The 13,614-nt window shown below is 38.9% G+C and overlaps 1 protein-coding gene across 2 annotated transcripts; it reads right to left on the bottom strand.

Annotated features, from left to right (window-relative positions):
- Nucleotides 1–2,069: 2,069 nt before the first annotated feature.
- LOC110859473 (BTB/POZ domain-containing protein kctd15) lies at nt 2,070–13,097 on the bottom strand. Of its 2 annotated transcripts, none has more exons than XM_035860869.1 (10): nt 12,205–13,097; nt 11,807–12,084; nt 7,480–7,625; nt 7,315–7,371; nt 7,194–7,233; nt 4,455–4,541; nt 3,948–3,965; nt 3,754–3,854; nt 2,951–3,316; nt 2,070–2,879 (listed from the first exon to the last, which is right to left on the bottom strand). In XM_035860869.1, the coding sequence occupies exons 2-10, from the start codon at nt 11,869–11,871 to the stop codon at nt 2,662–2,664; spliced, it is 1,098 nt and encodes a 365-aa protein (XP_035716762.1). In that variant the 5' UTR covers nt 11,872–12,084; nt 12,205–13,097; the 3' UTR covers nt 2,070–2,661. The 2 variants fall into 2 exon arrangements, with proteins under 2 accessions (XP_035716762.1, XP_021964125.1); XM_022108433.2 differs by having other exon boundaries at nt 11,807–12,030; nt 12,251–13,097.
- Nucleotides 13,098–13,614: the final 517 nt, after the last annotated feature.

The raw sequence follows: 13,614 nt of genomic DNA, 5'->3' as shown, positions 1-13,614 counted from the left end.
GAATGAATCAACTTTTTCTAGAGAGATCCTCAACATCTTTGTTCCAATATTTTCCACCCATTTTAAAACTGGCTTACTTTGTGACTACCATACCTGAATTATTCAGTGTGCATGTATTTATAGGGATACTTCGAGCTGTAAAACGGAATTCAATGGGCGAGACGCATTTACATTCTATTGATCTCTGTCGCCAAAAATGACACTCACCCAACATTTTAAAACACAATGTAATAATCTTTATCAACATTTTCGACGACGATTGTGTGGCTGCTATTTTATTTCTGCTTAGAACTGGGAGGACCTACGTACGTCAAAGGGATCGAGTATAATCCATTAAAGGTGGGCCTCAAAATACAGGGCTTATCATGGAGTTCAATAGGATTAGGTTTGTGTGAACTCCAAACCTTTGAAAGTGCGCAATTACAGAGTTTCGCATCATATTGGTCATTATGGAATAAATGATCGCAGGATATTTTCGCGCGAAAATCACGTGCCCACTTGATTACATTGGGAGCGGGGTGAAATTCAATTTAAACCTGCGATCAGTTATTCCTTACTGTCCAATAGCTAATATCCGTGTATGGAGGACATGTGTGTGGTCTATGTGCATCCAAGGTCGATTTCTATGTTGTCGCGTGGCTACTTAGGTGTTTACATCATTGTTACATAAATACGAAATATATGTATTAATTGAATATAAAAGTTTACAGCTGAAATTGAATCGGCCATTTGAGGTTATAGCATTAAAAGTTTGATACAACTTGAAAATAAGTATATGTTTTAGTGTTAGGTTTGAACAACGTAAGCAAACGGGTTTCTGATGCTAAATCACATATATTATTTTCCTTTCGCGGAAACCTATACAGCAAGCTTTGATTGTCGACATAAATGTCAACCACTCACCCAGAACACAATACAGAAATAAATTATTCATGAAGGAAAGTTTTCGACGGTACTCTCTGCCAGTGCAATAAGAAAATATGGTCTTGATGGAAAAAATGCTGCTTTCACCAAACTTAACTTGCCCACCTGTCAATTACAAGAGGTGGTACGATGTGGCGATGTATATGTATCTACTATCAAATGACATATTTATGTCATTTGGCCCCAAATGTAATAACGGCTTTTATTTCTTTATGAAATTCGGAGAATTTTGCGATAAACTTTCCCATTCCCTTATCAATATACTTACATAATACTGCTAACCTAACCACTGAATGAATTAATGATTGTACATTATACATATTTAATTACAACATATTAAATTGCTCGACATTTTTGTTAAAGTCACGTATTTTTTATTGTTAGTATTGATCTATTACGCAATTTAACAGTAATTCAAACACTAACTAGACTTCGTTGGAATGTTAACTTCAAATAGTCACATTATCACTAATACGCCCTCTTGGTTCACAAAATCACAACTTTCTCCAGTGAACCTTCTCCAACTTTCTCCTACTTTGAGGAAGGCGTCACACAATGTTTCAGTCTAAAAAATGTTACTAGTCCCTTGAATCTTGGAAAGTAATACTTTCCCCTCAAATACGTAAACTTTAAAATATTTTGCATGTAGCCGACCTTGTAAATAGGATGCAGACAGAGGTCAATGCTTGGAAAAATATATTTCAAAATAAGAACGGTTGTCGAAATTGAGACTAAAAAATCCACTTGCTATGTATGGTTTAAAAGATAGAAATTGTACCCTCTGAATGATAAAATCTTCGCCCAGAGCACGTTTCCTGTGTTCATTTCGACATCCAATTGCCTTTTCTCCGGGGGCATTTTGTGCAGAGAAAATTGTGGCGTTCACATTCGTCAAATGCCTGGGTGCTAACGGCCCAGGGCTGCGTGGAACAAGCATGAGAATGCCTTCATGAAAGAGTTTTGTAGCCCCCCAAGGCTCGTCTCAACTATACATTGTAAATGTGAACTTATTACGTCCCCCAGCTACAATATCCGGCCAAATTCATAATTAAGCTTCAAAATCCGGTGCAGGTGTAACGATGGATGGACGACGATAGTGAAATTTTGCTTCATAAAGAATTGAGAGTAGTGAAAATATAGCAAGCTTGGCAATTGATGATCTTTATTAAGATTGCTACGGCAGAAATTTAGCACATTTTATTGTAAAATTGTTATGATTAATATGAAATGTACGTCTTCATAGCTGAAGGAAACACGAGATCAACTTACAACATATAAATAGTTAATTTTTACTTCGTATGTAATTAACTCACGCTTAAACACTATAATACTTGTGTACTATCGGATAAAACATGCACACATCGCAAGCAATAACTTATAACATGTATCTAAATATCTAATGCAGCAGCATAACAGGTACAGCAACACAACAAAATAGTGTTGCGATTAAGATTTGTAAAACTTCCTACAGTAAGATTGCTAACTAAATAATCCAGCATTTAAATACACAAGAAATACTGTGTCAAAAAAATGCACGGATAATTCACTTTGGAACATGCAAACGTAAAAAGATGGATGTTTTTGTGTGAGGCATCTTGTCAATTCTGTGTAAGCTCCTAATAACATGAACAATTGTGAGACAATTCTGACGAGATCAAGAGTTGATGATTCGTCAGATGAAGCGATGTATTGAATGAGAGTAGAACAGCAACAAAAACTGGGTTCTGAATAAAGTGACTACATTGGAAGGGCTTTGCGGATGAATAGATATTCTGAAAATTGTTGACTGTCGACACCACCTCCGTGACTGGCAGCTATGCGATATCCCATATTAAGTAGGCGGGTAATGGCTTGCACCGAATTCAGTTTGCAGTACCCGTTGAGAGGGAATCTAATCACATGGCGGGCATCGTGATGCCACGCCACGCTGGTTCGAGCATCCATCACAGCATGTCCTGGACAAGGAGAAAAAGTTGTTCTTACTGAATGGAAACAGCAAACTAGGGTCATTATTTTGAAAAAATACCCGTGGCTGGGAAGGATTCCTCAATCAGCGACCTTTCCCCGGACAGCATCACTCTCTCACCCAAATCGGGACTGATGTTTAACGCCAGGACCTCCCATTCTAAACCCCCAGAGTTTCCCTCTTGCTGCTGGTTATCTTCAGAATCATCCGCGGTTATCATTTCCTCCACAAAGTGGTTTGTTAACCTCCCCAGCCGACTCAGCTTTCCACTCCCCTTCGTTCCACCATGCTCATCTCGCACGGGACTGTTATGATTATTACTGGAGCAATTGTTATTGCTGCTGACAGACTTGATGGTGGTGTTGGATGGCGAGCCGTCGAGAGAGGACTGTTCTTTCTTTAATTGTTCCAGTTGGCTGCAGAGCTCTGGAATTAGAGTGTAAGAGAGAACTAATTATATTTTTCGGATTTCGGACCTCAGGCATTCTGGGTAATCAAAAGGTTTAAAAGTGACTCGAGTTGCCTTATCCTTAAAAAGATTTCTGGAGAATGTTTCAGCAAAGTTTTTACTTTTCCAGGTTCTTAATTTCTCCTGCGCCTTAATTTCTTTTTAGTGCAACTTGTAATTACTTTTTCTCGTTTGATTAGGGTTACAAAAAATCTTAATGTTTCAGGTAATTTTTATCTGATGAGATATACTTGTTTCTTCCCCTTTCATACATATGGCATTAACGATAAGCTACAAGAAGAATATAGTCTAACATTCTGCTCGACTTACACTTTTCTAAAGAAATTATGAGTTATTTGAAGAATTAGAGGAGTGGGGGATTTTACGATGCTTTTGCAATGTACGGTATTAGTACCTTCTATTTCAAAGTATGTAGCCTCCTCATACAGTAGATCCACGAATGGAAAATCCAACGGGATTAGCAGCTTGTTGGTCCTCATGAAATTCAAGATGTGTCTAGAATGAATAGAAATTTGTAAAAATTTTGGTTGGAGTTTTATACATGTATGTATGTATCTAGGTATGTATAAGAGGGCAGTAAAGAATTACCTGAACATTTTCCCGTCCCTAGAATATTAAATTTGTACATTAAAATGTGACAAAAATAGATGTATACGTTTTAAATACTCAGAATAAATCTATCTAAAAATCTGTATCAAATTATAAGGGAAAAGCAAGTGAAAGCAGGCTAAGATTGAACTAAATAGATTGGACCACACATTCGCAAAATGACAGAAACCATCTCCCCGCAAGTTTTTAGCCTGCGACTACCTCACTATCGTAATTACGGAAGGGGTATACAGTATCATCAACATTGTACAGCGTAGCTTATCCAGGGGCATACTTTCTATCTCGGGGGTGGCAAGGGGAGGGGGCTTGGATGCTGGTCTGAGTATAGTGACAGCGCGATGGTTGACATCTGTCTGACCTTTTCTGCCTATGTAGGCCGGAGCTAGGACCACTTTGAAAGAGTGGACATAGCAAAAGCATTCATTTGGCAGCATGAGCAGAAAGGCTTATACTCAGATTCTCAGACTTGCTGCATCAGCTTCTTACCTGTCAATAAAGTAGTGTTGTTTTAAGCTGTCGAGTACAATTGGAATACTTCCATTAAACATCTTTGACAGTCGAGAGTCTGCAAATCTGAAATCAAATTATAACAAGTTACATGCAGATGCAGTTATTTGAACGACGAAGAAATAAATTCAGAATAGTTTGTAAATAAGTAATAGCTGACAAATGAATAGATTGAGCATTTTTTACGTGCTCCTGATTGTTAAATATTTTCTTGAGTCAAATAAGACGTATATGAGCACGCAACCTATAATTTTGCTTCACAGTTTATGATGTTGAATAATTGAGAAGTAGTAGCAGTGATGAAGTTTCTGTTCATTTGCATAGCTACTTGTATTACGCGTTGAAAACGGCCTGGGCATGACCTAAAGCCATGTTATTCAGTTCATTCCGTCGACTATTAAAGTTTGACTCCAATTCGATTCAGCATCAAGGTCGGCCTCACACAATTAATCACACTGGTTCCTAACGTATGTAGCAGTTTGTTCGTTCACGTTCTTACCCTACTTGCTCATGACTCGATTTAGCAGGCAGGCATGGAGTAAGGCATTAAGAAAAGTCATTTCCTGACAAAAAACGGAGGGTAGCCTGCAGGCTAATTAATATTAAAAAACAGCTTTTGCTCACTCTCGACTCGAAAAACTCTAGCCATCCATTATCCATTTTCGGTGCATAAGGGGAAAGTAAAAGTTACGAACAAAGGTACGAATTCAGTATTTCATAAATTTCCGACATCATAATCTGTGAACTCTTCAAGACATGATGGCTGATAAGCTGCAAATGATTTATTCACCTTAAGGGTTCAGTTTTGAGATTGGAGGGGACTACTTTTGGCTACTCCAAATAACGACCTTTAGTTTACTTTAAATACCATGATTTTCAAGGCTTACATACGATTGGAATTTCTTATACGTTACATTGAGCCGTCACAAAATAATTTCTGTATGTATTTTTACTATACTTGAGCATGTGCATTTCGCGATAACTTGTGTGTGTTATATTGTGTTGTGATTTTCTGTTGTAAAAGTTTGCCTTATTGGACAAGAATTGTTTGCGAGTTTGTAAAAATCCCCAGAGCACAAATTTCAAGTTTTTATGAGAAATCCCAGAAACAAATGTAAAGAAATAAGCTCTTCTCCGAGAAGAAGAAGAGTAAGCAGTGAAATAGAATTGCCCTAAGTAATTTAAGTAATAAGAAATGAAGTCGCGAAAGAAGTTTCATGTATTGTGCCCTCTGGCTTTTGGCTTTGGTTGGATGTGAAGTCCGTCTCATACAACTCAACCTTTCACATTACACAATGTTTCACCTTTCAAAACTAATCTGGAAAGGTACGTAATTTTCCCAAACGAAAAAAAATCATCCCTTATCTTTCCCACACAGTTGGGGCTCTGAATCACAAATAATGCTTTTACGTATGTCACTTATGTATGCATGCATGTATCATCAAACAGTAAACTATGCATAGATTAGTCTGAGAACAATTTGATAAAATTGCTGTCAAAGATTTCCTCACTATCAATTAAAACTTTGCAATAATTTGAATAATACACAGTCACCAAAATTATATTATCATTCAGTAATTGTGACAGACTATAATTTGTGCGATAAAGGTGAATTGGAATGACTGTGAAATATAGTTCCTAAAAATAAGTCGTCATATAATTAAATAGTTTGGATAGAAAAGCAGATGACTTAAGGCGAGTAATGATAATTTTCAAATCGAGAACAGAAAACTGTCTCGAGTTTTGAAATTTGACTTGAAGGCACTTCTTGGCTCGTTCGAGAAGTACAAAAGTGACCTGCAGCCATTTCTCGTCTCCCTCTATAAATTTCCAATGACAAAACCCCGGAGGTGCTACAAACACAAGTTTTCCAACAATTCTAACAATGAGCTCTTCTTCTTCCACTGCTCTGACTATGCACCACCAACCAACCAACCACCAGATACGTATATCCGTCCAATTACTAAACTAAATCATTTCTGTTCAAAGGGAAAAGCAGCGTGATTGCAAGACGACGACGACGGTGTAAAATGTACTTGTTCCCAATATGAGACATGCACGCGTATGAACTTTTGAGCTGAGAAGCTCTATGACCAGACGAGATCTTCAAATCTCTCTGTCATGTTACTAAATTCTTATGGGTTTACAATGAGCGCATACATTATGCATATTAAGTCACCCACAACGTCAGTCTAATGATGGTATGAATAGGTACTTACGTATAACACCCAATTTTTCTCTGCATCTTCTCTCTCTTGCTGGTGATGAATGTTCCAGTCTCAATTCGAGAATAATTATATATGAAAAACAAAGCATGTGCACGGAAATGTAATGGTCCACACACTTTGTGTGCTGCATACTCAGGAGTAACGACTTGTCCTTACCACATTAAAAATTACTCGCAATGGTGTGCCACCTTACCCTCGGGTCATCATAATAATTGTAATCTAAATTTGTATTTCATTGTAATCATTCAGCAGGCAGGCACAAATATTTTCATGTTATACCCAAAATTGGACAAGTACATTGGACATTACAAAAATTATGATATGACAGAGATTCTGAGGCATGATTATTGCACGCTATAAAAGTTCAGTTTTTTTCAAAAATTGCATTGTACCAACAACAAATATATTGTAGCAAATCTTCGATATCAGCAAAACGAGTGCTCTTTCAAAGGCTAAAGGGTTGAGTCTTTAGAGTCTTGACTTAACTTACCTCGTTAGTGTTTCCAGTGATGAGGTGTATATTACGCCACCTGCATGAGCGACACAATTCTATGTTTATCTATAATACACTATGCAAATATATATATTTACATACGTGGGAATATACTTACCTACGTCGATGTGCACAGGGGCAGTGCTCTTAGAGGCTGCAGCGATGCAGGGGATTCCTAACAATAATTTGTTATCTCGTAAGCATTTTTATTTATATATGAACGCCCCATATCTTAAGTCCACACGAAATATAATATGTAATAGTAAAAAATAATGAAATGAACCTGGAATGATTGGACTTCCGCTTTTGATTCCTGAATTTTTCGAGTTGTTGGAGAATGCTAAGGCAGCAGCCACCGGCGGAGTTGGGGACGAAGATGAATTTGACAGCCCCGTTGGCGAGATGGGAGACCCAGTTGGTGACAAGTGTCTGTGAAATAAAAAATAACATTGAGCAAGAAAGCTCCACTGTTTTCTTGAGGATTGGTTCGACGGTGGCAGCGTGGTCTATTTTTTCCCTACATACACACAACAGAGAAAGGTAATATAATATAGAGCAACATCCTGCAGCAGGGTAGCCAATTACTTATGAGAGACAAACTTTCCCCACCAAGGACGAAGGTCTATGGAAAAAACACCTCAAGTTCAACAAAGAACGTTATTAAAATGAAAGTAAGCAGATCATGATATGAAGTGATGCTAAAAGCCGCAGCATGAGTTGAGTTAATCCTTGCATATTAGAATTGGGGGACGGATGGGGTATTTTTCTTCATTTTTTAGTTGGAACTTGAGTAGAATCTTTGCCGGAGGACGAGGAGAGTGAGAGAGAAGCGAAATTGAACAGGTACTCTGTCCTCCACTTTCCTCAATTTCTGAGTACACACATACACTCACTCATTTGGTCACATCCACTCCCTACCCTCTGGACTTTCAACTTGAGTGTACACACATAACTTAAAATTAATTCTCAGGAGTAAATTGGAAAGCTCTTAAAGAGGAACTTTCCCTCAAAAGTCAACTCGGGCAAGATTAGAATGTGTTGCGTTGGGAGGCAGGTGGGTTCGCATGTTGTTATATTATGTGCAGAGAAAGCCTCCAGCAACGGAGAAGCTCCTCTCTCTCTCTCTTTGAAGCAACTTTTCATTTTACTCCTCTCATCGCTTTCTCCTCCCTCCCTGCATATTACCCCTGCCAGTCCAACGTACAATGACTTCTGGAACAGCCACCATGTTCGCATGAAAAGGAACAAGACGCAGTCCAGCGTTTCATGGATTAGTCCACACCTTCAATTAGCACACGTCTTAATGTGTGATTGACGAAGGACAACATAAGTCAGCTGAAAAATAGGTGCATGTATGTACGTTGTCCCATGACCACATGTTTTTCCTGTGCTGCTGGATCATTAATCACAGCAACATTTTGAGATCAGTTTCCGAGACATGTCAGAACATTTCAAACTTTGAGTGCTGGAACAACTATTTCCATCAGGGATTCCTAAACTTTACCAAACCAAAACCACCCAAAATACACAATAGTTTTCTAACAGAAGCATTTGCCCCAGAGCACTCCATCGGAAAAAGCCTCATTGGAACTCTCTCTGGAATCTGGGACTGGAGACTTATGTCAGATCACAGACTTTATATACATACATACATAGTTTCTCGAGGCTCTTTTACATAGCTTGGCTCAGCAGCACCACTCAGTTTCCGGACACTCTCCTGTGGCCCTTGCATGATGATCCGGTTCTAAAAACAATTCACAATCATCCCACACATTCATACCCCTCGATTACCTAATGCCTTACTAACTGCGGCACCAGAGCATGACCAATTTTTAATATAGCTGCACCTATAAATGACATATATCAAATACCAATTCAAAGAAGTAAGTAAATGGGTCGTATTTTCCTAAACCAAGTGTGTTTGCACTCAATCACTCATTGCATATTTTAATCTATGCACGTAGTGAGAATGAACCTGAAACATTGGAATGTGTACATTCGGTAGGAGAGCAAAGTTCAGCAGTTCTTGTCGACCGTGTATATTCCCAAAAGTATGGAAAACCACTTCAAGTTTCAAAGTGGCCGAAACATAATTTCCATCCTAATGATGGACAACGGCGGTTTGAAATGGAATGACCTCAGGAGTGCAGATTCGATAAACATTTTGAAGCACCACAACACATGACAGCGGCGTCGTTGGAGAGGCGTAAGCAAAGCATGGAGAGAAGAGAGGGAGAGAGTGCGAGAGAAAGCCTTCTAACTAATCTTAAGCCAAGAGGCAGTGTTGGATGATGGAATAGATTGCCTCGGAGTGCAGATGAGTTTGGTTGGTTGTTGGAGTTTATTATTACAGAAAAGGGCCGAGGGACAAAGAGGCCAAATTCGGATTCTCTCTCCCTCTATCTACATTCGATGAAATCCTCCGCACATATATCGACTACCTTAGACAGATGCACACACACGAGGAGACGAGAGGACGAGGGGTCTCTATGCATAGATGAATTGGATGGGAGAGAGATCTCTGAAAATGCCCGGAAGTAGAACCCCCGGGCATTTGACGAAATGGAATGGAATTGTGGCCGTCGTCTTATGGCGAACGTGGCTATACTGTTGGTGTCTCCTTTTTGCCCGCCCATATCGCCCATCCTTTTATTATTGCATTACATACACAGTCATGTAGGTGAGTGGGTAGGTACAAGGGAGAATGTAGTCATTTATATTTATATGTTTAGTATTTCCCCAGTTTATACCTTGGTTTCAAATGGAATCAGTAAAAAGATAAAAAGGATGCCTTCCAGGTTGAGACAGACTCTCGGATTGTATTGCTGATCATGCTGAATTTCACTTTGGTTTCGTTCTGGTTTCGAGGCTATAAATTCCATTGCCATTGTTGCTTACACGGAAAAATATCTGACGTATGCGTTATTGCATTTTCAATCTAAAATCTTTGTATAAATAGTCGCCCATAATACACGACTCTAAAACTTTTCTGTGTCCCGTGGTCCGAGCCCTTTGGGCTACACATCTTCCCATCCCTCTCTCTCCACCAAACAGAGAATGTGCTCGTGGCATTCCACAAAATTAATGTCCAACAAACATGGTCATCTTCCCATCGTTTTAAACAGGGATTTTTAAGTTGTTCGTTTGAGCGAGCAAGTATTTGGTCGACTTCTGGCATCCAAGCATAAGTGCAGCAGGTACTTACATACATATGTATGTATGTGGCTATTCGGGGTGTCATGCATGCACAAATTCTGTATAAATATTATTACCAAACTATTATTCTACATTTGAGTAATAACGTCACAGCTTGTAGAGTTTTAACTTGAATGAAGGGGACATGGGACAGGTTTTCTGAGAGGTCGCGAGGGAACAGGAGACGATAACATCCACAACTGCCCCAGAAGCAAGATCAAATAACTCTTTGAAAATGACATTTCCACCCAGAACTTCATCAGATATGTTCAATAATAATCGTAATGGTGAGAGTGAGCAGTAGTGGGACACACGATGCTGTACGTATATGTAAGTAGGAAGGAGCTGAATTCTTTATCTCAACTCGTCAACCTCCGGTGCTTTTCCCATAAAAAGTATGCATCCCTTTATCTCGCAGAGATTTACCTTACATGTGGACTCAAACACTTTTAAGAGACTCGACAATAAAGAGACCCACAAACAACTTGCACGAATTTGTTTCCTCAAGATTTGCGTAGCCTGTATAATAATCTAAGCATTATTATGACCAAATATATACAGATTTGTCATTTATCTCTTAAAATTATTGTTTTATCTTCATTGAAACTGCCAATATTTCCTGTGCATTTCTTCTCATGGGGCTTGTCAAACTGAAGCCGGAGGATGGACGACGATATCACCAAGAACATGCGATAAAAGAGCTACACAAATAGCGCTGAGTGTGGAATTTAGATTTTATTTACTTACGAGTTTCATTCAAAGTAAACTTTTGCATTGTTTAAATCTATTCAAAAATCTTGAAACGTGGAGATTTTTGAAGGCACGAAGCAAATAACACAACCGAAAAGGTGGCCTCGAATGCACCATTATGGAAGTTAAGAATTTATAAACGGGTGAAATTGCCGTATTAAAATGAACGATGCATACATACATATGATCATTGTTTAACAGTCTGATTAAAAGGTCGGCCAGCTTACAGTTCGAATGTGTAAGTATCAAAGTGGTTAATAAAATTCGTGACGAATGTTATTGAGTTTTACGCAAAAAATACTCGCAGCTCAAACATCTTTTAAATTTTCCCATCAGTCCAAAGGGCCACTATTGGGCTCCTTTCCAATTAGCTTTTCAAAATCGTAGCTGATGTGTTGAATGCAAAGACAGCGGATGGAAGAATCGTGCAAGATTTTGACAGGGGTTTGCGAGAGCAAGATTATTGGTAATTACACACCTAACCCAATGCCACCTTGACTGAATGTTGATCCAACTCATAAAAACTAACGTAAAGCTCATAAAAACTGATCCGAGGAGTCTAAACAAACGATTTTGTGGAGATATTTATACCAAAAAACACTCAAACTATGTAAATCCTGCATATAACACTTAATCAAAAGTGAGAGAGCGAGATAGAAACTCACCGCTTGGGACAGACTGGAGACGACTCCATCACAATTGGCTTTGGAATGATCGGCTTCCTGTCCATCCGGGCAGACTTGCAGAGATTCAGTGGATTCTCAATTTTGACCCCGTACAATGCCCAACTCGGGACAGAGGAGCAGTTCGACTTTCTCTTTTTTAGTCTTCCAATTTTGAACGTTTCCGCTTGATTTTTAAAGGATATCTTCTTCTCTGGAAGCTTAGCCTGTCAATTTTAGTAGTATTTAGGAAATAGTAGTCAAGAATTTGGAAACATTCCCTGCAATGAAAATGAAACAGACGGATTATATTTCGTTATCTTATTAATCATGAGCCGTTTCAACCAACTGACTTTGAATAAGCGTGTCAAATGCGTACCATATTTTGCAAATGCAATTACCTTAAATGGTATTAGATGTCCAATTAAACTTGAAGATTCCGAGTACCTTGGGCAGCTTGAGACTTTGAGACGATCCAACGCGAGCCAAGCGATCCTCACGGACGTGAGCTCAGAGACCAAATGGTGAGCAGACGGGGAGAAAGAGGAGAAAAAGTGCTCTCGGCTTAAAGTGGTGGTGCTGTTTCGCTTGGTTAATCTCGACTTGCCTCGTTTTATAATATAATGTGGACCCAGATACACATCCTCCAACAAAAACCTGCTTTTTTACACGAGTGCTGGGCTATTTGCCCAGTTTGCAATGAATTATATATTAATTAGAATTGAAAATTGCATTTGCGTCAACTTTTTTAAACACAGGTGAGAGGGCTAATTGATGAGATCTGGCTAATTAGTTTGAGGAGAGGATCTCGTGTGTCGCGGCTCTCGGTTGCTTCTCAGGTGTCTTTTTTGTTTCACTCTATTTCAGCGTATTATTTCCAATCAGTTGGTATTTTTTACTATAAAACGTAACCCTTTTCCAGAGTAATGGATATTTTTACCGATATAGTGTATGTATGGTAATTTAATCCGACATTTGGGATACCCGTTACTTCTCACCTATGTGCATATAACGCACATATGCCGTCATAAATAATGAACTATCACGGTTTCGCTGGCCAACTAAAGGTAAGAAGTAGTGCGGCGATAGTTTCAACACAGTCTGCCACCCCCCTCGCACGGGCGACGTGTTCTGCTTCTATGGACAGCACCGAGTACGAGCTAACCAACGAAGTATACAATTGCGAGATAGTGCAGGATGAAATTGCTATTTGAAAGAGGAGGTTGAAAGCGGAGCAGAAATCCCTTCTGGCAACGGATGCTGATGACGACGAGATGAGAGTAAATGCGTTTCTTTTTGGTTGGAGGCAAAGTTGGTTAATAATGCAGCCTCTTATGAGCCGGGGGCAACTGCCAGAGCCAAAGTGGAAGAGGTCCATTGTACACAAAACAGTTCAACAAAATACTATATGTATTATAATAATAATAACCTCATCGTTGCTCTTTGTTCCGTGCTGTACTTCGTAAGGAGTGGAAGATGAGAAGGTATATAGCAACTAATGTCAATCTCCTAATAAATATCTGTATGTATAAGCAATATGTGCATATAGGTGTATTACAATTACACACATGCGAGAATTACGAGTAGGCAACTTGAATATTTCTCTGCAGAGAAATACCAGAGCTCTGGTATCACTTGGAGACTCCAAGTTGGAGTCAAAGCTTGGCGTAAAATGCATGACATTTGAAAATAGAGTATGCATACTAATATAAAAATCATTGAATAAATTTTTGTAACATGTTTAGGTCACCCCAAAAATATCTGCGAGTGGACTATATACATATATGTACATAGTTGTTTAAATAGTACAA

Source organism: Folsomia candida, unplaced genomic scaffold (assembly GCF_002217175.1).
Source record: "Folsomia candida strain VU population unplaced genomic scaffold, ASM221717v1 Fcan01_Sc001, whole genome shotgun sequence".
In the NCBI taxonomy this organism is placed as follows: domain Eukaryota; kingdom Metazoa; phylum Arthropoda; class Collembola; order Entomobryomorpha; family Isotomidae; genus Folsomia; species Folsomia candida.
This window is presented reverse-complemented; position numbering and strand designations above follow the sequence as displayed.